The sequence below is a fragment of the Cyprinus carpio genome, chromosome B20 (assembly GCF_018340385.1).
Source record: "Cyprinus carpio isolate SPL01 chromosome B20, ASM1834038v1, whole genome shotgun sequence".
NCBI classification, from domain to species: domain Eukaryota; kingdom Metazoa; phylum Chordata; class Actinopteri; order Cypriniformes; family Cyprinidae; genus Cyprinus; species Cyprinus carpio.
Window position 1 is genome coordinate 2,037,852 of NC_056616.1, and position 24,390 is coordinate 2,062,241.

The 24,390-nt window shown below is 35.1% G+C and overlaps 1 protein-coding gene across 1 annotated transcript in view; it reads right to left on the reverse strand.

The window, feature by feature from the left end:
• Window positions 1-4,039: 4,039 nt before the first annotated feature.
• LOC109048836 (mitogen-activated protein kinase kinase kinase 5-like) overlaps window positions 4,040-24,390 on the reverse strand; it is a 43,989-nt gene continuing 23,638 nt past the window's right edge. Inside the window, exons 9-30 of the mRNA XM_042747428.1 lie at window positions 24,131-24,290; window positions 21,632-21,785; window positions 19,755-19,862; window positions 18,757-18,809; window positions 18,471-18,566; window positions 18,038-18,119; window positions 17,811-17,944; window positions 16,420-16,547; window positions 16,195-16,331; window positions 14,339-14,444; window positions 13,971-14,128; window positions 13,547-13,727; window positions 12,610-12,627; window positions 11,218-11,395; window positions 10,885-11,053; window positions 10,367-10,552; window positions 8,453-8,558; window positions 8,012-8,255; window positions 6,687-6,799; window positions 6,365-6,477; window positions 6,185-6,261; window positions 4,040-5,081 (exon numbers count right to left, since the gene is read on the reverse strand). Coding sequence (XP_042603362.1) covers window positions 5,021-5,081; window positions 6,185-6,261; window positions 6,365-6,477; window positions 6,687-6,799; window positions 8,012-8,255; window positions 8,453-8,558; window positions 10,367-10,552; window positions 10,885-11,053; window positions 11,218-11,395; window positions 12,610-12,627; window positions 13,547-13,727; window positions 13,971-14,128; window positions 14,339-14,444; window positions 16,195-16,331; window positions 16,420-16,547; window positions 17,811-17,944; window positions 18,038-18,119; window positions 18,471-18,566; window positions 18,757-18,809; window positions 19,755-19,862; window positions 21,632-21,785; window positions 24,131-24,290 — 2,762 coding nt within the window. The 3' untranslated portion in view covers window positions 4,040-5,020. The remainder of the gene's footprint in view (window positions 5,082-6,184; window positions 6,262-6,364; window positions 6,478-6,686; window positions 6,800-8,011; window positions 8,256-8,452; window positions 8,559-10,366; window positions 10,553-10,884; window positions 11,054-11,217; window positions 11,396-12,609; window positions 12,628-13,546; window positions 13,728-13,970; window positions 14,129-14,338; window positions 14,445-16,194; window positions 16,332-16,419; window positions 16,548-17,810; window positions 17,945-18,037; window positions 18,120-18,470; window positions 18,567-18,756; window positions 18,810-19,754; window positions 19,863-21,631; window positions 21,786-24,130; window positions 24,291-24,390) is intronic.

Sequence of the window (24,390 nt, forward strand, 5' to 3'; positions counted from 1 at the left end):
TGCTTGTTCACAGCAGGTGTTTGAATGATTGAAAGAATGTTTCAGGAACACCATAGTAACCTTTAAATAACATTCTACTAACATTAAGGAAACCGGACATTTTTATGTTTTTGGAATGTTACAAATCAAGGTTCCTAGAATGTTGAATTTAAATCAAAATTAAGTTGAAAGAATGTTTGAGAAACATCATAAATTTTAAAAACATTCCTCTAACGTCAAGAAAACTGGACATTTTTTATGTTCCCAGAAACAACACTGAATATTTGGAGAATGTTCTCATAACAAAATTCTGTTAGCTGGGACACTGATCTATGAATGTGAACCACCAAAACATCAAAATTATGATGCAAAATCAAATATGGGAATTATGTAGTAACCATATTTATATAAATATTGTGCTGATATAACATTGAGACTTTTCAGTGTTGGCATCGCTTGACTATGTCTCTGTTTCAGTCAGTCCGTGCATTGGAGGAATGGATTTTTTTGTTGGCCATGACAAATCTTTGTGAGTCACCAAATCATTCACTTAAGCGATTTGTTTAAAAACATAGATTTATTCTGACAGCCACTACTACAGTACGTGCTGTTTGAAGACATGCAACAGGTAATTCTACTGTGACTTTGTTTGGTGCAAAAACAGAAAATGGCAACATTGTGTTTATAATGTACCTTCCCCAATAGTAACACATTGTCTCTATTAACTGCTGTTCAAAAGTAAAACACATGTGTTATGACACAAACCAACTGCTGAATCAAAGTTTTGAGTCTACCACTAAAAGATGAATGATTCACTGAAGCAGAAGTTTAAATCAGGGATCTTAAGTTTAAATAGTTTAAATCAGGGCTCTCGTATACTCGCAAAACTAGTCTAAGGGCACCGGTGATATGCATAATATTGCTAAATTTGACAAAATTATGTACGAACTGTATTTGTAATAGAACTGAAGCTTTCTTTTTTATTTTTCCTTTCTTTGTGTGTGTGTGCGTGGAAATAGATTATACCAAATTGTTGGGAAAAATTAGAGATGCACTGAAATGAAAATTCTTGGCCGAAGCTGAACAAAATGAAACAATGGGCTGAAGGCTGAATAATTTATTTTTTCTTCACATTTTTCCCCCATGTATTATACCATTAATTTTTTTCACCACTGCATAAATTAAATAGCCAAAATGTGCTTTTTACTGTTTTGTCTTGCCTTTCAAATTTAAAAAATCTATTTAAAATAGGGCTGTCAAGTTTAACACGTTAATTAAATAGTTATGAAAAAAACTGTATGATCTTTTTCATATATTGATACAATAATGATACAGGGCAACAACCCCATAAACAAAGTTATGCCCTAAAATGCAAGATATTGGGGCAAAAATGCCCCTTTGTGAGTTTTTGTCACTTATTTATGTCATGATAAGCGATACCATACCAGCAGCAAGAGCATTATCACATAAGTGCTGTTTTTGTCAAGAAGAACAGGAGTGCAAATCATAGACATAAGGCACAAATGTGATTTTATACAACAGTTCAGTAAACAAGAAGTTTATATTGTGATATATTTTAAACAATATTGAGTGTTTTTGTTCAATATTGCCAACGAAAAATTACCTATAAAGCCACAGCAGAACTGTTGTGCATCTGTGAGCAACACAGTGGTGTTTAATGTCTGAACGAATCCGCGTGAATGAATCGTGTGTAAAATAAAATATATAAATAATAATAAAAAACCATTAAAGCGATAGTTCACCAAAAAATAAACAAATAAATTCTATCATTTACTCACCCTCATGTTGTTTCAAACCTGAATGACTTACTTTTGCACATCATAAAAGAACATATTTTTTTTCTGTGAACAATTGTTTTTATTAAGCAGACATTCCATAAAATAACGTATTTTAAATACTGTTGGTAACCACGCTGTTTTGGCCACTAGTAACTTTTATTGTATAAACAAAAATACTGAGATGTTTCTCAAATTATCTTCTTTAATTTTCCATACTTTATGTTAGGCCATTGTAGCCTAAACATTTAACACAATAATAGCTTGAAACTATTTTTTGGGGGTATTTTCACAGCCAAATTTAGTTTGTGATTAATTTGATTAATTAATTGCAGCACCCTGTAATTAATTAGATGAAAAATTTTAATCGACTGACAGCCCTAATTTAAAAACATTTACTTAACAATGAACATTTTTAACATTCTAGCAGACCAACAAAGCACAATTTAACTTAAAAATTAATAAGTTAGTAAAACATTATTTATTGGCCATTTTTGAAACTTGAATCAGGCATTTTTTTATTATTTTTTTTACTGTACAAATTAAAGCAGCCTTGCTGAGCAGAATATATTTTTTTAAAACATTAGAATATATTACAGATCACAATTTGAACACTGTGAGTGTTATAATAAATGTATTAATAGAGCTGTTGTAATTATTATTATCATTATTTTTGCCTTTTTTTATTTTACAGAACAACAGTAAAATAAAGCAATAAGCCCCAAGAAGCCGTGGTTTACAGTGAATTTATAACAGCTAAGAGTGAGTAAAACCCCCTTAGCTGATATAAATTCACTGTAAACCACGGCTTCATGGGGCTTGTTGCTTTTATAAAACGGTTATTCCATATACGTAATAAGGTCTCACAGAATAAAACAGAGCAAATAAAGTGCAATGATATTAATAAAAACAGTATTCTTCCACCAAACAATGTAGTTCCTCAGAAAGCAACAAAGCAACACAAAAGTGGTTCCCAAGCAACACACAGAAGTAAACAAAGGTGTATGTTTGTAGAGTAATTAACAACAGCTTCGAACACGGCTCAACCAATCAGAATCAAGGACCGGAACTAACATTTGATGGAGCTTTAATTTTTATTATCTCCTCACTCCGACACATAGCAGCAGCAGCGTGACAGATGTCTGTGCATTACATTAATTAGAGCAGCAGAAATAGCATGACCACTGCAATAAATAAATAAATAAATAAATAATTATTTATTGAACTTGTCTACCATAAACATTGCAAATTATAAAAGTAGAGTTATCCAATCCTAAACCTATTATAATCAATCTCACATTTTCTGAGCAAATAGTATCCAGCCGTCACCTTTAAATTTGTTTAACAGAAAAGCCGCACCTGTTTTTTGAGCCATGACTGAAAAAACAAAAAAACAAACAAAACAACAACAAAAACTGAATCAGTCACAAGAATTAAAATCACTTGGTCAAAAAAAGTACTTGAGCTTCTTTTTTTTCTTCGGAAGACTTGTTGACCTTCCTTGCAGAAAGCTGTAGACATTTTCTTAGGTAATGTCTAGAACACTGATGCCCTTCAGTCGAGACAAACCTTCCTCAAAATCCAGCTCTTGCAATCCTGGAAGATATTTTTGCAAGGATCTTTCAATTACACTGTAAAGCTGGTGAAAGTAGCAGCACACCACCAGAGTAGGTTGCATCTCCCTCTGTTGGCTGAAATAATCACCACATGTCTGCTCTGGTAAGCATAAGGCTGTGTTGGTCAGGCTTATTTGCAGTGTATTTGTAAGGAGTTACTTTTGTCTTTCTTTATGCAATCAAACACTCTCTGTTTGAGACCTAAACAAATAAATTCCCAATTAAGTTTTCTTATTGCTGTTTTAATTACATAAAGTGATTGTGAAATCACATGTAAAGGCATTATATTTCAATGGATGCAGATATTTATTACTTAAATTTTGGTCTGTTTGCTGAGACATGACAGGTCAGTGGTTTCCAATCCTGTTCCCCGAGGTCCACCATCCTGAGTTTAGCTCCAACACACCTGCCCGAAAGTTTCTAGTACACACACACACACACACACACACACACACACACACACACACACACACACACACACACACACACACACACACACACACACACACGTAGGCAGTAGTGGGCATGAAATCCTAGCAAACAATAGGTACATTCTTATATTGACATATCTACACACACAGTATGACAACCAGAAACGTTAAATACCTTTACACAACAAGTGTAAATTAGCTGGAATTATGAAGAATCTTTTTTTTTTTTCAAAGTTTTTATTTGCTTCAAAAGTGAAATTCAAATTTGCACAAAATTGCTCATGCAAACATTTACCACAGGTTTCAAACTTATTACATGATTGTCACATTACACAGCCCTGTATATGCATATATAAACATATAAACTAAGCTTTTTTTTCCCTCCGATTGACCTAGCACTGACTAAAAAAATAAATAACCACTGAAATGAAATGACCATATTAAGTCATTAGATGTGTATTTATGTTTTATGATTTCCCTAGAAACTTGCAGTGCCATCAATTTAAATTAAAATGGTAATTTTCCAAAAATGTAAAAGGTCTTGGAGGTTTGTGCGGAATAAATAGACATAAGTGCACTATTGTGATATATTCTCTGTGCTTCTGGATGGTGAAACATAGTGCAGTTTACATATTATCTCAGGAAAGTACCTCTGAGGGAATTCATAAACAATTTCAGAGGAGCTTTATTCATTTGTCATCCCAAATATGTGGAAATACAGTACAGTTTGATTGGTTATTGTGTTTCTTCATAGCTGTAATTCAGAATATAAGTAAATATAACTAGCTTTGATTTAAAAAAAAGGTATATTATGTGCCAATATACCTTATAAATGATAGATGAAAAATATATAAAACATACACACACAGACTCATATGTGTTTAGTTTCAGTGTCTTTTTCTGAAAGGAGAAGGGATTTGGACTGGAAAAGGTTCTCAGACAGCTCAAGACATGTTTCTGTAAACAAATATCAAAAATAAAACAAGCGTCCTGTATAAAGATGTCGTAACAGCGCTCACGTATCAAATGTGTGCATCTGCAACAATTCATTTACAGTCACTTGTACAACTGCAGTTTCACAGACGAATAAAAAAGGTAAAAGACGCGATATGAATTATCACGAAGACTTGAATTGATCCCATTAAATATTTGGTTATGTCTCAATCGTGAGAAGGGCACATGTATGCCGCTGTCGTCTTCAGCCTGGCTTCTTTCTGTGCTCGGTGATAGCGTTCCAGAGTTTACACAGGACTCCACCTCTGAATATAGAAAATAAAAATATTTATTAAGAGTGTGCCGCTGAGAATATTTACTAAGAACTTTATCATCATGAAATATAATTTATGTGTGGAGACGGGCCAAATTTAATAAAAAAATTCTAATAAATGCTGTTTTAATGTGACACTGATGACTGGATTAATGGCAAATGTATTAAAATAGAAAACAGTTATTATAAATTGTTGTATTTCATAATATTATTATTATTTTTTTAATAAATTAGTGGTCAAACATCCAAAATAAAGGTTTTTGTTTACATAATATATGTGTGGTGTACTGTGTATATATATATATATATATATATATATATATATATATATATATATACACACATTTTTTTTCTTAAATATATACATGCATGTGTGTGCATTTATACTCACATAATAAATATACACAGTACACACATATATATTTTGTAAACAATGGATGCGATTAATCATTTCACAGAACTAGAATAAATGCATCCTAGTTAAATCTTATTTTAAAAACATAAAAACTATTTTATTGATCCTAACTTTCTGAACAGTAGAGTACTGAATATTAGAAGTAAAACCTATAAATGTCCTTGGCCGTTTTTGAGAAGTTGTAGTAAACATAAGCTAAAAAAACAAAACAAAACAAACAAAAATGTATATATATATATTACAATAATTAAATTAAATAAATTAGTGCTGTCAAACATCCAAAATAAAGGTTTTTGTTTACATAATATATGTGTGTACTGTGTATATTTATTATATATATAAATACACACACATTAAGTATATAAAGTATAAATATTTACAGGTATTTACATGTGTTTGTGTGTATAAATATATAAAATATTATATATATATATATATATATATATATATATATATATATATATATATATATATATATATATATATATATAAACTTTTTTTTCTTAAATATATACATGCATGTGTGTGCATTTATATTCACATAATAAATATACACAGTACACACACATATATTATTAGAAGTAAAACCTATAAATGTCCTTGCCAGTTTTTGAGACGTTGTAGTAAACATAAGCTAAAAAAACAGAATATATTACAGAATATCAGTAATGTTCACGCACCGTAATCTCAAAGTCTTCAAGTCGTCTCTTGTGACATAGTGAAGGATGTCATCGAGACTGTAATCTTCAGCTATAATCTGTGATATGGACAGAAAATATTCCATTATCTGTTTTTACATACAGGACAACTCCTATGTCCAGTGTCTGGTGACCAAACGGAGCTCTGTCTCTGTATATTACCCTCTCTATAGAATCTGCATCCGCCCCGTGCTGTTTAAGCCATTCCAGAAGTTCCTGGTCTCCCTCTCGTTCAAATGAACTACTTGTGCTCATGAAGAAGTGTGCAGGAACATCTGCCATCAACAGTGAAACACAGGCTTAGACTGTAGTGTAGTGTTCATCTTGAAGGCTAACACTGAAAATATATTCTAGCACAATGATTTAATACATAGCAAGAGGTGGAATACAAAATACAGAAATGAAAATCAACCATCTGATGAAAGCGATTCTCTCTGAAAATGCAAAGTCAGATCACAAAGATTATCTGTGATGATGTTTTTACCGGCCGGCCCGGATCGACACTTCAGTAGTTTGATCTCTTGTTCTCTCTCCTCCAGCACTTGCTGTAAGATGGCCTGATACTCTCTCTCCTTCTCTATCAATTCCTCCAGCAGCCTGGAGCACACAAACCAACACAGTCATGTGCAAGTCTACAACTGTAGAGATCATGACGTAATTAGTCTAGAGTGGTTAAACGTACGACTTAATGCAAATAAACACACACGTGTTCTGAGAGCACCGCTCTGTGCATACTAGGGTTGCAAAAAGGTGGAAAATTTCCGGTAAATTTCGGAAACATTCCAGAAATTTTGGATTTTTTGGAATATTCCTGGGATTTTTTTGGAAATTTTCCACCCTTTTGCAACCCTAGTGCATACTGATCTATACGGGGCGGGTGGGGAAGGGGGGTGATGTCGACATAAATGGCTTATATTTGTTTGTATGTTTATGTAGCACTCGTCGAGCCATTTCTGCAAATAGTAGTTGTTTTGTCAGTTTTTTAACTGACTGCAAAGTCTAAATAGTGTTTTGTGTGAATGCCGGAAAATTCGCTCCCATGCTCAGGATATTCCCAGGTTCCCAAAACTTAATCGTGATTGAACGCGGGCCAGATTCTGCAGGATTTGTCATACTAGTGATAACATTTATCCTGCCACTATTTGACCGATAACATACACAATGCAGTTCTTATGAGAGAACAACATAAAAACGAATGAGCAGGGCTACACAATAAACACAGTAGATTTCACTTAGTCTTGATGGGAAATACGCCACTTCATCTTTATGGGATTATATGGGATCTGTGTGAATGAGCAAAATCCCCAGATTACCAGAACAACTCTCTCAGCACTTCCCCAGAATCTCTGCATGAAAGGGGCTCGTGTTCAGAGTGAATTTGTGTACCCCAGAAGAATATTTAACTGCTCTACCATTGTTTGGCCAAAACTAAACAGAATATTCTGTAGGCTTTTGGTTTGATTCATAAGAAATAATCGACAGATTAACTGATTATCAGAGAATCATCTCGATGTGTTTAAAATTGTGGAAGCCGGAGCAAGATTTGAGAGCTGCAGTGGAATAATGACTTGGGTCTGGGTTTGTTCTTCACAAATAGCTTACTTCAGAATACCTGGAATAAAGCAGGAGTCATCTGGACAATCTCTGTGATACTTGATTGGGGTGTGACAGATCTGTTAACCTAATTATGTACAAAAAGTCAAACTAACTGGCATTATTTGTTACAGATGTCACTATCATCCGCATGTTTACAAATGCACCAAATACTGTATATTAGAGCTGCAAATAAAACAAGACACCACCACTTACCTCTTGGTTTCTAGCTTCATGCGCCCCAGCTCCATGCTAATGGATCGCTGAGCGCTCTGAGACTCATGGGAAACCGTTGAACTGAGCGTGCTCACTCCAGATGTGGCCACCGTGTCGTCGTGATGAGCGATAGGTGGCGCTATATCCTTAATGGCAGCGTTCCCCTGAGGAACTGTGTCGTCATCAATGTCCTCTTGCTCAGCGGGGTCGCTCTCAGACGCCAGCGTGAAGTGTGGCCGCAACTCTGAGAGCGCACAAACAAACACATCAAATGAACGCGTCCTGGAGCCTCCGCAGGGCTGCACAGTTACTGGACACAACCAGGTCAGATCGTGGAGAGTCAGTTCAGTTGTGTTAAATAAGGGGCCTTCGAATTCCCTGCCATACATGAACAGCAGCCAAGAAAATGGATTGTTTAAAATAGAAACTGTTGCTGTTTACCAGGTACTAATATGATGATGGCAGTCTGTACAGCCTTTCGAATGATGTTATCCAGAGCAAACATCCAGTGCGGCTTGATGTTGTGGTTATGCAGGACTTTATTTACCTGGAGAAACACAAAATGTTGGGCCATAACTATTCCCGTTTACTGTAATGGACTTTGGGAGTTTTACTGAAAAGTCACATTTAAATTTGAACTTCAGGGAAAAAAGACATTGAGTTTTTCAAGTCTACATAAAATGGCATTCGCAACACAATTCAATAATGTGATCATTTCAGGTGAAGCAAGAAGTAAAAAAACTGTATTAGTTGACGTTTCGCAGGGAGCTTGACTGACCGATCATGACACTGAATACACCGTTTTTGTCCGACAAACAAACCAGACAGGAGAGTAGATTAATGTGGGTGGACTTAAACTTAAAAAATGGTATGTACTGATTAGGGCTGGGAACTGAGAAGTAGAGTTATGTTTTTTGAAAAGAACCGGAACCTTGAGCAATTTCTAAGTTTCGATTCTGAAAACGGTTCTGGTGCAACACGTGACCAAGCGCTGTGAGCAGCCTTCCGCCGGTGTTCTGACGATTCAGCGTTTCCCGTAAAGGATGTCACAAACCAAATAACAGAAACACCGCCCTGTCTCTTTAATTACTGAGCACATTGATTCCAATGACACGCATTCCACAGACGCGCCGCGTCTTTAACAAAAGAACACGTTTCCCACGACTGTACTCACACTCGTGCCTTTGATAACTGTCCACAAATAAATAGACTGCTGTTGTTATGTAAGTATGAGGGTTAGATTATTTAGTGTACAGCTCATTTCAAGAGTGATAAACAAAGTGATAGAAAATATTTATTTTCATGCATTTTAAATGTTTAAAAATGTGGAAACCACTCATTGCATCACAGCATCTCCTGACTGCATTATTATTTGTAAAATAGGGGCTTAATGGAGTGTGTGTATACATGGTTATAAGTATAACAGTTTTTTATTTCATTAATTTAGGGAAATGAACAAGTGTCTTAGTCCTCAAGGGACTGTTTGGCCGACCAGCTTATTCCTGCTTGAAAAGCAGAATGTTATTGATAGTGTAAAAACATTAACTTTGAAGCACATGCTGATTGATGGACTAGCATTACTCAACATTACTTACTACCTTCCAGCAACACTACATTCAGTGAAGGTAAAATAGTAAAAAAAACATAATAATAGTTCATTTAAATGGAACCGGAATCGGAAAATTTCTAACAATACCCAACCCTACTTATGAAGATCCGTATACTGTAATATATGTTGAACTTTGACATTGCAAACCTTTAAATTAAGTTGACAGTAAGTTATAAACAGTATTGAGCACTGAGTAGTTGAGTACTGTGCAGTTTTCCCTTACCACTATTTTTTTAATAGTTGTTTAACAATTTTAATGGAACTGGAATCGGAAAATTTCTAATGATTCCCAACCCTAGTACTGATGTCTTTCCCTTAATACCTTCTGATGTTCATTCATGTTTATTTCATGCTTTAAGCCACTTGAACTGAGCTGCTGAGTCGCTACAAGGTTCTGTTCACAAAATGGTTTTTATTGTTTAAATTTCTTAAAAAATGATCAAATTTGAAAGCTAACACTTTGTTTCATACCAGAAGTAACCTGCTCTTTTTTGTCTTTTTCTTTACTGTTGCTCTGTGAAATTTCGCCTGCAAATTCCATTCATTTCAATAGGAATCTTTGCAGAAAGCTGTTTTTTTACTATGAAATTTGTGCAATATTTGTGAATAGGAATCTTTGCAGAAAGCTGTGTTTTTACTATGAAATTTGTGCAATATTTGTGAGCGCAATAAAACATTTTTTTACTATGAAATTTGTGCAATATTTGTGAGCGCAATTCATCAGATGGCTTTGGCTAGACACTCACCGCATCCTGGAAGCCGAAGAGCGCCACCTGGAGTTGGCTGATCGCTGTGCTGTCAAAGTCAAGCTCTAGTTTGAGCTGAGAGAGGGTGCTGCCAATTATTTTTCTGTCCGCCATCCTCACAAAATCTCCCAGACTTGCAACCAGTGTGGAGATATGCTGATGCTTCAGTTTGGTCTCCTCAGACCCCTGTGTTGAGACAGAAAAGGGACACAAAGCACTTATAAAAAAAAACAACAACTGCAAATTGGCAAGATTTCATAGGACTGCATGAACACAAGCTTATTAAAAATAATTATGTTGTACTTGCACTAAACATTTACAATGCATCTCATTGCTTTAATAAAAAAGGTTACCATAAAATGAAAAATAAATTTAAAAGTGCCATTCAGTCATTACTAAAATTATCTCGTAATAAACTAAAACTAATTTATCTTATGCTAATCATACACACAATGTGTTAAATGAACACTTATGTCTGGTTTTGCTGTCATTCACACAAGCTGTTGTTCTCGGTTCACCTGTGTGAGCGCTTCTAGCAGGTGAAGCACTATTTTCTCTCTGTCCTCAGTCAGGATTCGGTGTAAAGTCGCTCTCCTTTCACTGTCTTTCTTCAGCATGAAGAAACCAGGGTCCTTCTCTTCTGGGGAAGGTGGTGCGCTGTGGTCTTCAAAGTTCTCCACAGGAATACTACAACAATGTGTGGAGGAGTATGCTTACAGATCTACTACAAGCAGACGCACTCCATGCAAACAAAAGCATGCACATCAATCTCAAACGAGTGCTCGACTAAAAACAAGTAGAAAAATTAAATATAAAGTCGGCAAGCACCAAAGCTCGTACTCTCTGCTGACCTCAGGAAGAGTGAGCGATGACCTTTGACCTCTCTCTCGCTGTAGCACTTGGTGCTGGGTTTGAAGCTGAAGGGGTTTGTGCAGAGCTCATTGTCAGGTGAGACAGATCCATATTCGCTGCTGCTGCTGGTGTCCTCGACCACAACAGGAACGGGAAGAGATATGCTACGCAGATACTCTACAAGACACGACCAGCGTAATGTTCCTTCATACATCGCACTCTCTCCTAAAGCATCGTTCTCAGCATTGAAAAGCTAAACTAAAATGACCAATGATAATTTTCAGTTGACCTTGCATCTTTTTGCACATTGACTGAACTTGAATATGGAAAAGAGTAAAATGAATGAACATGACTAAATATGAATATAAACATTGACTACATTTACAGGAAGTTTTAATCAAAGACAAAAAAAAAGGTATGATATATTAATACTGTGTACAGTACAGACCAAAAGTTTGGAAACATTACTATTTTTAATGTTTTTGAAAGAAGTCTCTTCTGCTCATCAAGCCTGCATTTATTTGATCAAAAATACAGAAAAAAAATGTAATATTGTGAAATATTATTACAACTTAAAATAATAGTTTTCTATTTGAATATACTTTAAAAAAATAATTTATTCCTGTGATGCAAAGCTGAATTTTCAGCATCATTACTCCAGCCTTCAGTGTCACATGTAACATCCAGTCTATCACATGATCATTTAGAAATCATTCTAATATTCTGATTTATTATGAGTGTTGGAAACAGTTCTGCTGTCTAATATATTTGATGAATAAAAGGTTAAAAAGAACTGCATTTATTCAAAATAAAAAAAAATTCTAATAATATATATTCTAATAATATATTTTTCTTTACTATCACTTTTTATCAATTTAACACATCCTTGCTGAATAAAAGCATTGATTTTATTAAAAAAAAAGAAAAAAAAAAAATTACTGACCCCAAATTACTGACCAGTAGTGTATATTGTTATTACAAAATATTTATATTTTAAAAACATAGCTTCTTTTTTTTCTTTTTTTACTTTTTATTCATCAAAGTATCCTAAAAAAGTATCACATGTTCTGAAAAAATATTAAGCAGCAGAACTGTTTCCAACTTTGATAATGAATCATCATATTAGAATGAGTTCTAAAGGATCATGTGATAATGATCCTAAAAATTCAGCTTTGCATCAACATTTTTTTTCTGTATTTTTGATCAAATAAATGCAGGCTTGATGAGCAGAAGAAACTTCTTTCAAAAAAATAATTACATTTTTTTTCTGTATTTTTGATCAAATAAATGCAGGCTTGATGAGCAGAAGAAACTTCTTTCAAAAACATTAAAACCCGTGAACCACAAATGCAAGTATTATTTACTGTATATGCAAAACAGATGAGACTCACCAGGTCCTGGTGTAAGAGCTGCAAAAAAGATGAGAAGACATAATTCACACAATCAGCAGAGAGAAAAAAATCATGGTTTTATTATTAGCACTTTCCATAATAAAACAAGGGAGGCAACACAGTGATGGAAACTCAGTTTTTTCTTTCTTTTTCAGCAAAGAGCAGTTCTTAATTTGCTTTGAATCGGAACACTGTTCAAAACTCTGCTGTGTGATTTGAGTTCAACAGTAAACATTAAATAGGCATTACAAAACTATAAACATTCAAAATTGTTTAAATTAAATAAATACAATAAAAATGCACCAAGTAAGAAACAAAACAAAAATTAATTTAGTAGCCTAAATTAACCAGCCACTCATTCGGGTCTACTTAGTTGGGACCAGATATTAATGTATTTACCATAAACAAAAGATAAACTGATCTAAATCATTTTGGGATTTTTTATTTTTTTTCATGAATTCTGTAATTAAATTCTGAAATTAATATTTACTTGTTCCCCCATCATGCTGTCCAAATGATTTTGGGTTTCACTTTTTGGATGTAACAATTCAAACATTTTCTAATGGGAGAAAATTAAGCAGGTGAAATCTCTGACACATGTAAACATGTTTTGCAATTGTTTATTAAATGATCTGAAAATGCGACAGTTTATGCCAAAATCTGTATTACTTTAGTCAGCGGAAACAGCCAAGAGAGTTATGTCCACAATACAAACTAAAAGCATATTTAATAAGAAACAAAAGCAGTTGGAAACGAGAGGGCATTTCTTTTTGCTGAGTTTAATCTAACAAATAATGGATTCCTTTCATTTGTTCCCTATTCATGGAATGTACCAACTGAAATTACTGCTTGGTATAAGGGGTAATGCCTATATAACACACACACACACACACACACACACACACACACACACACACACACACACACACACACACACCTGCGAAACTGCCCTTCTTTGATCGTTTTTTGCGTGATGTAACATTGAGGAATTCGTGGGTGAGCAGATCGTTGGCCGTGGCTCGGCCGTCTGGATCAGGCTCGAAACAGTGCAGGATAAATGCTTTGGCTTCAGTGGACATAGAGTCAGGAATCTCCGGGTGGATTTTAAACATCCCAACCTAGACAAAACACACCAGCACAATCGCAAAAACGCATTTTCAAAACACAATTATATATAAGTGTATTTTGCCCTGGTGGGTTTAGAAAATGTTTTAAATCTACTAAATTACATTCAGATTACATTTATGTTTAACAAAGCACAAATTCAGTACACAGTAAAAAACATGGCAAGATGCACAAAAATATTTGTGGTCAACTGATTGCATATTCGGCATACTGAACACAAAGTAATCAGGCCTGACCTTGAACATAGCTGCCTGCGGCTCGCCGAGCTCATAGAAGGGAGGTTTCCCTGTAGCCATTTCTATAATGGTGCAGCCCAGAGACCAGATGTCCGCTGGCTTGCCGTACCCACGCGGCCCTTTATCTATGATTTCAGGGGCCATGTACTGTAACGTACCTGACATACACAAACAGCATGGAAGGAATAAATAACTGCTAATAATAGTAATATTTTAAAGATATTTTAAAGATATAAATCCATGTCAACAGATCAAATCTGCAGCACATATAATATCTGTGTCCTTCAGTGTTATAGAAGCAACATCAACTTGTTACAGACAAAAGGATCAGTAGAAATACATGACAAAACATATAATCCACTCAGTACCAGTAAAGGTTTCGGTGCAGGGGTTAATCCCGGCCAGACGTTTGGATGTTCCAAAATCAGAGATTTTCAAAACTCCACTGTAGGTGTTTATCAAGACATTATCCCCCTGCAGGTCAATGAAAGAAGTAATTGCATCAATCCCTCCTCTGTGCAAGTTCAGAATCTCAAAGAAATCTGAACGAGATCAAAATAATGGAGAAGGGTCTGGCTGCAGACTTGCACTTGCATTCGCAGACTTGCACTCTCAGACACTTGCGCTTCCGCTAGTGACATCACTAACAGTCTTTTTTATTTTTTATTTTGTTCTGTTTGTTGATTACTTTTTGTTTGAATCTCTCAACATTTTACAACAGCAGCCAGGTGTTGAAGACAAGAAAAAAGAAACTAAATTACGAAGTCGCTTGCAATCGCCACTTGCACTCTCAGCTACCTGCGACGTCACTTGCAGTCAACACAAATAATGCGTGTTGCCAATGGAGACAAGATGCTGTGGTGATTAAACAATTAAAACAAATTTAGTACCGTAACGTACAGCGTCCTGCAAGAAAAAGACAAGACCCGCAAATCCGCGGCCACAGAACAGCAGAATATGAATGCAGTGCGCAAAGTCTCTCGCTGAGCGTTTTCCTCCCGTAGAAAAAACAAACACTTAATATGGCTTAATGTATTAAGATAGGCCTACATAAATTAAAATTAAAAGATCAAATTCAATATATAGTTATTATTTAATTTACTACAAGGCAAGCAGATGGCCATAAACACAATGCGCAAACTTTCACTTGTCCTCCAATACAGCAAAACGCTTAATGTGGCATAATAATGGACTATAAAGACAATTCAGGAGCCTATATGTCTTTCTGTTGACTTAAAGTATATACAGACCAACAAATATATGTCTGTATATATGCATTATGAAATGCATTAAGTGATATTAAAAGCATCAATGCGTTATGCGTTAACGTTAAACATTTTCCTCCCATAGAAAATCATTATAAATAAAACACGTAATGTAACGTTAGCTTAATGGACAAAGACAATGATATAAAAGAGTTGTAGACAGCTATTCTATATGGAAAAAAAACGCTTAACGCGAAACTTTGCGTGTTGCATTTTTTCTGGGCTCACCTGCTTGCCTGTACATACCTATTAGTTATGCATATTTTAATTATTATTATTATTATTTTTTTCACTTTTAGAATAATGAAGAGGAGCATATTGAGTTTGGTCTTTATCATCTTAGTCTATTATTATGACACATTATGCCATGTTTTGCGCATGTTTTGCCATGTTTTATAAATTATTCATTATATTTATAAACTATATTGAATTTGATATTTTAATAGCATCTTAATACATTAAGCCATATTATGTTTTCTACGGGAGGAAAACGCTTAATGAGAGACTTTGCGCACTGCATTCATATTCTGCTGTTCTGTGGCCGCGGATTTGCGGGTCTTGTCTTTTTCTTGCATGACTATATACGTTTAATCACCAAATTATCTTTAATCCATTAATCACCACAGTGTCTTGTCTCCATTGGCAACACGCATGATTTGTGTCGACTGCAAGTGACGTCACAGGTAGCTGAGAGTGCAAGTGGCGATTGCAAGCGACTTCGTAATTTAGTTTCTTTTTTCTTGTCTTCAACACCTGGCTACTGTTGTAAAATGTTGAGAGATCCAAACAAAAAATAATAATTAAATAGAACAAAATATAAAATAAAGACTGCAAGTGTCTGAGAGTGCAAGTGCAAGTCTGCAGCCAGACCCTCTTGAAATAATGCAGTAATGTATAGGGCTCATAATGCATATGGCATGTGTACAGCTGAGGCTCTCAAAACATTTACGGGTTATTACCTTTATATCTCTGTGAACTATCTGGTTGTCATGCAGGTATTTGAGACCCTCCAGTATCTGTTTGGTGTAGAAACCGATCGTTGGCTCATTGTTCTTTAGAGGCCCCCACTTTGACCTGAGCAATGCTGACAGACTGCCTGCGGTTCACAGCAAAACACAAATATATTTTACATTTGAATAAGATGGATGGATTTTGGGCTAAAGACGTGCACGAGTCGGTCTCACCTCCAGGCACCTGCTCCATGAAGATCTTGATGAAGCCGTTCTCGCTGATGGAGCCGAGGTACTGCACGATGTTCTTGTGCTTGAGGTGTTTATGCAGGGCGATCTCTTCATGCAGAGGCTGTGAATATCTATCAACACAGAGCCCTTACATGTGCTGTTAGATAAACTATTGCTTATGCATTAATTAATATCCTCCTAAGCACACATGAACATTGTACATTCATTTATGTTATACATAAACTGTATAAACCCTCAGATGAAAAGTCTGATGCTTTACTGACTGAGCCATCCGGGCTAACACGGATAACAGCATAATGGCCATCTAAACACACACACACACACACACACACACACACACACACACACACACACACACACACACACACACACAACACATGTTTGTTTTTTGTGAAAAGTGGGGACATCCCATAGGCGTAATGGTTTTTATACTTTACAAACTGTATATTCTATCGCCCTACACCAACCCTACACCTTACAGGAAACTTTGTGCATTTTTACTTTCTCAAAAAAACTAATACTGTATGGTTTATAAGCGTTTTGAAAAATGGGGACATGGGTTATGTCCTCATAAGTCACCCTCTCCTTGTAATACCTGTGACATCCCCATGTCATTATACAAAGTTGTGTCCTGATATGTCACAAAAACAAACACACACACACACACACACACACACACACACACACACACACACACACACACACACACACACACACACACACACAACTCCAGCATCAACACTAGAAATGATGCTTGACAACAGTAACAAGTAATCAGACTTCTAACATCGGATGCATGCCATAATGAAGATAGGCTTGCCATAGAATACAGTGATGCTGGTTATTATTTTTACTATATATAAAATATATTCTCATTAATTTCCACTCACACCTACATGATCTTCAACCCAGTGATTTTGTGCCTCTATGCTATTTCTTGTGAAACTGACTTTCATTCACCATTATGACACTCTCATTGTAACACTGTACATTTATAGATCAAATCGCATACTGTATTTTTTAGGAATATAGGACAATGCTGAATTTGATGCAACGAGTGGCACTGAGGTTTGGTAATCAAAATACAATTTACTATAATTAAACATAATAAAACTTTAAAAAAATGTTTTAAAATCAGCCTAGCGTCCAGCCGCACAACACCTGTATGAAAATGATGACATTGTGGCAAGTCTTCATGAATGCAATGAGAACGGTACCTTTTGTTACAGTATTCAATAAAGGGCAAAATTGTCAACCTTGTCAAAATGTTGTAAAAAAAAATTATAAATTCACTGCGATGAAAGACATTCCTATCCAAAAGTGAAATTAAATTTCCTTCCAGAAAAAATGGAAAAAGGGAAACTGTGGCTCACCTACTGTCCCGTTCAGGAATCTCTTTGATGGCTAAGCGCACCTGGTTACTGAGGTCACGACCTGCATAGACTACCCCGAATGTGCCCTTACCCAGAACCACCCTCTCTCCATGCTCATCGTACTCATAATCATACTGCAGGCACACAAGAACACAAATCACTCACAGTCTTACCTCCCTGCTGCTTCGTACTACATATAACAAATGTATGCAACAATCATCATTTACCTCTAAAGCCTCGGATTCACACTCAGTCTCTTCTGAGCCTTTCCGGGCCTCCTCAGTGAGAGTGTTCACCAGATCACAGAAGCTACGCAACACACACACAAAACACATACACTCACATGATCACAATTTACAACAAATAAAGTCTAATGAATTAAATGACGGCGCTCGTGCTTTAAATACACAAAGATGCACACTGTGATTACCTTTAGACCTCTTTATAGTATGCCCTACACATAGTATTAGTTATTGCATTATTCTATGGTCTCGTATTCTTGCCCACTCATGACTGAAAGGAAATAATTCACTGTTGTGTAATGCTTTTAGAATTATTTGCCGATGCACTTTGCATTTCTAGCTTTCAGAATAAGTCTAGTAGACAATCAAACCTGCAATTTCTGTAAAGAGGGATCAATCAGACACACACATGGCATACCTTTTGCAGTGCAGCTCTGTGCAGAAATAAATTTGGAAGTCTTCTGAGTTGTTCACCACATACAGAAAACAGCTGCGCTCATCAAATTTGGAGATGCTGAATGCCAAAAAAAAAAGAGAAGAAGGTTAAAAAATGCTTTATCCTAGGTGAAAATCCCCATTATGTATTTACATACTATACATATAAATATTATCTTTCACCTCACCTTCTAGAAGAGGGAAGTCAGTTCATCAATGTTCTTAAAAATAAAGTTTAATTAAAGTTTATTAGGGAAGACAGCCTTTACCTCACACCTCGAACTGATGCTGCACTGAAATTCCACTCGTGGATCCCTACACTCTAAAACAGAGAGAGAGAAACTGTATTCATCCAGATATGCAAAGTTCTGCAGGACTGACCTCACTGAAAACATCATAACACGTGCAGTCTGCAAGATACAGTGAATGATGTTCACCACAAACGGACTTTCATTCAGATCTCATTGTTGGATGTGCATGATATTCAGGCTGACTTGTTTCCTGAATGCTTTATTCAGGCAATAAGTTTGCAAGCAACGTTTGCGCAAGAAGTTCCCTCTCAAAACTTATTTCAGACAGGCTTTGAGGCAGCACAATGGTCTTATGATGTACAACAAAATATAAACACAGCTGGTGAAATAAAGCAAATATTTCATCACTACAATACTAAATGATACTAAAAAGTCTAGAACTATGCATTTTAAATGTAAACCTGGGACCTAAACGTTTTAGGTTTACTGCTAGATTTGGGAGGATGGTGGATAAATGTAGAAAAATCAGCCAAAACTTCACTGTTGCTGAGTGCTAATTCTGTACCGGCCCATAACTCAGTAGCCCCAGTTGAGCATATTTTTTTGTTGATGTTTTTAAAAACATTATATATTAATAATCAATACACTAAAAAGGCTAGATACAGAGTACTGTATCTGCCAATATCAGAACTTTTTTTAAGACCAGCTCAAATAAAATGAATATACAGTAGTCAACATTTGAAGTGGATCCAAAAAGTTCAAAGCCGTCCTAAGACAAGAACACATTTGGGGTTTAAGTTTTGATCCACTTCAAATGTTGACTACTGTAGTAAACTTATACAAGCTCAAAATAAATAAAACCAGTTGAACGTGGAACAGTGTCATGGTTTTAAACATGCAGCACTCAATACTGTAATGCTCAGATGTGTAAGGATTTTGATATTTAATAAGTCAACAAATCCAAAACGAACATCTAACATTAAGAGCGAATGGATACATAGTAAGTTATTTATTACTTTGTCATCAGGGGTCACGTGCCAGATGGATAGCGTTTTCTCTTCCACGTCGTTGTTGATTGAGAGGTAAGACGGCTGGTAGACTTTAGTGGGCTCCAGTATCAATACCTGCACACATCAAAAACAAGCAAAAATTAATGCTTTGCATGCTATTAATGACCAATAACATTATGCAGTGTCCAGGGTTCCCACACCTTGATTAACTTCAAATTCAAGGACCTTTCAAGCACTTTCCAGCTCCAGTACCCTCAAGTTCAAGGACTTAATGTGGGAACACATTTCAAGTGAGAGCGAGGTTACGATGTGTTATCTTGTAAGATACATTGTTACAGTTTTCATGTCTCAATCACAACTATGCAAAAAAAGTTTTTTTTGCATTTATTTTTGGCCAGAAGTTTTAAGATATATGAATATGCTCTTAAGTTTTTCTTCCCTCATGGGTTTACATTATCTTAACAAGCAAAGCAATTCAACATTAATTTCACGGTGTGTTTGTGAAACATTGAGGTACCACTGAAGTAGTTTTATACGTGCATGGACGTCTTGTAGGGTGACCACATTTTAGTTTTCCAAAAAGAGGACAGTGGGTGCGGGCGGGGGGCTGGGGTGTGGTTGGTTGGTGGTTAAAGTAGTGTAAAATATGTCATTTCCATACCTAAAATAAATTTTTTACAGTAACTGGTATGCATATTGATCATAACCACAGCTAAAAAGCTTCCTACCAGTGACCCTCCTTCACAAAACTAAAATCTAGCACAGTTCTATCACAGGCTGAATGCAAAACGTTTCAATACAAGCATTTCAGTCAAATGTAATTTAATCAACATTTAAAACCTTTAACCCAACAGGGAAAATCAACACATTAACAGTTTAAAAGTAGCCATAAAAAAAAAAAAAAAAAAACACAGACTTGGCAACCCTGCATTCAACACGAGCTGCAGGAGTCCGATTTGACTGATCACGGGTCGAGGAGAGAGAGATGATCAACAGATCCTGAGCTTAACGACATATATCTGATCTTACTTTACACAGAGCGTGCATGATCGCGTAAACAGAAGAGAAAGTGAACAGCGAGCGCTTATTTCAAAGAGATTTAAATACTCTGCGTATTGATATATGCTCCCCAGATGCACAAAAATTATGCAATATTAGAATGTTTGCGGGAGCGGACACAAAAATCACAGGAGCGGGCGATAATGGTCAGGGATTAAGAACTGACCCTTGCGGCGCTCTAATACAAAAACTCAATCATTGACGACTGTAGAAAGCAAAACCGAATCCCCGACATTTTGAGCGGTTTAGAAATCACGGCCGGAGGCATTTTTTAGATCCAAAAAGAGGACATGTCAGGAAATATGGTCACTCTAAGGTCATGGCAACGTACAACACAAAGTACCTCACGCAGGAAACACTTAACATAACGCGTAAATGCGTGTAACTAATGTAAATAAAGCAAGCTAGTACACACAGACCACGAAGTGCTGGCGAAATAACACATTAGCAGACCAGAGGGAATAATACAGATTTTTTTCCATATAAACCTTTTGCACAAAATAAATCCAAGCACTTCCAAGGACCTGTGTCAATGTGTGCTTATTTTCAAAAACTTTCAAGGGCCTTGAAAAGCTTTGTTCAGATTCACAAACTTTCAAGGATTTCAAGGACCCGTGAGAACCCTGAGTGTCTCAAGTCAATACAAAAAAATAATAACTGTCAGAGTTTAAGTGACTATGTTTACATGCACATCAGAAAAGGGTTTATTCCAGGGTTTTTTGTGCATGTAAACACGTTTGAACGTTTCTCGCAGTAAGAGTTGTGATGTGGCAATGTAATGCGGCAACTTAGCAGAAGAGTCACTGTGTGAGGAGGGCTCTTACAGGAAACCGGACAGATGTCACATCCTTTTTGGTGGCTTCCACCATGAAGTCCATCCAGAAGTCCACAAGCTCTTGTTTAGGGGCCTGTGGATCAGCGGTTGGTTTAGTAAAGTGCTTATAGACGAGGATGGTCTCAACCAGTGAGTGTAGATACCTGAAATACAACACAAAACACCTGAATGAATGAACAATAGCCTACTCTGAAAGACTGCAAGTATGACTCACTTTTAAATGACAACTACATTCTTACATTCTCTGAAGCCCTTGCATGCCTCTTCAGAATTCATTACTATAATGCCAGCCCAAGCCAAAGAAGTCCACCTCAAAGTTTTTATACTGTCTTTAGATATGGCTTAGAATTTATAATAGGACTAAGAGGTTTGATTCTATTTTCCTCTTAACCATTAGATTGCACAAAAAAATAACTTTTCTAAACATCCATGCTTCACTCTGCACATGGAAGCGGAGTGGCTCCTTGCTGCAGCAGTGAACAGCAATCCACGTGATTCTGTGCTAACCTGATCTAGTGTTTAAATGTGTGTCTTAAATGTTACAGATTTATGTCGCGAATGAGAATCAATAAAATGACCAATATATATTTTGAGAGATCTTCTTAATGATTTTCAGTTTTGTTTCAATAACTAAAGAATATGTAAAATGCACAGCTGCTGGTATGGATAAAGGAATAATAATTGTTGGCGGATTTTTCCATCTGTTGACGTGACATGGTTAAATTTAGTTGGTTAATATCATTTATTAAGTTGGGTGTGCACATTAAAGATAATATTTAAATTAATCTTATAACTGAAAAAATAATTAATTATATAAATAATATAATGAAAATAATTATATATATATATATACACAGTACAGTTCAAAAGTTTGGAAACATTACTATTTTTAATGTTTTTGAAAGAAGTTTCTTCTGCTCATCAAGCCTGCATTTATTTGATCAAAAATACAGAAAAAAATTTAATATTGTGATATATTATTACAATTTAAAATAATTGTTTTTAAATTTTATTATACTTTAAATTATCATTTATTTCTGTGATGCAAAGCTGAATTTTTCATAGGATCATTATCACATGATCCTTTAGAAATCATTCTAATATGATATTCATTATCAAAGTTGGAAACAGTTCTGCTGCTTAATATTTTTTCAGAACATGTGATACTTTTTTAGGATACTTTGATTAATAAAAATTAAAAAAAAAAAAAAAAAGAAGAAAAAAAAAGAAGCCATGTTTTTAAAATATAAATATTTTGTAATAACAATATACACTACTGGTCAGTAATTTGGGGTCAGTAATTTTTTTTCTTTCTTTTTTTTTTTAAATAAATCAATACTTTTATTCAGCAAGGATTTTGTTAAATTGATAAAAAGTGATAGTAAAGAAAATATATTATTAGAATATATATTATTAGAATTTTTTTTTTTTTTTGAATAAATGCAGTTCTTTTTAACCTTTTATTCATCAAATATATTAGACAGCAGAACTGTTTCCAACACTCAAAATAAATCAGAATATTAGAATGATTTCTAAATGATCATGTGATAGACTGGATGTTACATGTGACACTGAAGGCTGGAGTAATGATGCTGAAAATTCAGCTTTGCATCACAGGAATAAATTATTTTTTTTTAAAGTATATTCAAATAGAAACTATTATTTTAAGTTGTAATAATATTTCACAATATCACTGTTTTTTCTGTATTTTTGATCAAATAAATGCAGGCTTGATGAGCAGAAGAGACTTCTTCCAAAAACATAAAAATAGTAATGTTTCCAAACTTTTGACCTGTACTGTATATATATATATATACACACACACACACACACACACACACACACACACACACACACACACACACACACACACACACACATTTCTTTTTTTTGTAAAACTATATTAGATTATTATGGGAATTCCTTTAAGGATTTCAGAATCTTTACATATATATTTTTTTCTTCTGTATTTTTATAATTAACATAATTAATGACATGATCTTTATTAAATAAAAACAGAATATATTATTCATCCAAACAGAAAACAGAACAAACTTTGCTAAAAAAAAGGAATGTTTTGAACGAGTATTAACTTGGATATTATGCAAATCATATTACATACTTTAAATAGTGTATTTTGTATCAGTACTTTTGTCGCTTGCTGGTGAAGTGAAACTTTTACCCCCTCCACTCATACAAGAGTTTTATACAAAACAAACCACTACTATGTTTTATTTTCTCACAAAATGCATGCATCAATCTTTAACAAAAACATTTTTTTTCATACACTGTGGGAGGAGTGAAACACATTTTCCTTGAGGTGTGTGACTTTAGCCCCACTGTACCCTAGTGTAGGTAATTACAGGTAATATTAGAATATTATATTATATTTTTTTCCAACTATACATAATACATAACACATTATGTAATAATATACGCATATTATTTTAAACAATGATGCATGTGAAATGTGAACGTGTGCACGTACCAAATGGGAGCTTTAACTTTGAAGAGTTTCTCGGAGGCCTGGATGACTCGTGTGTTGTCGCAGGCGAGAATACTAGCCCCGAGAAAGAAACCCACATCCCAGTAACTCTGCAATCTATCCAAACTGCCCTTCTTCCCCAGGAGACTGCTCAACTTCACACCTACAACACACAGATTAAGTGCATACGTTATATTAAGAGTCGTGCTGTCAAACATCCAACATAAAAGTTACATTCACGTATATATTTCTGAAAAATGTTT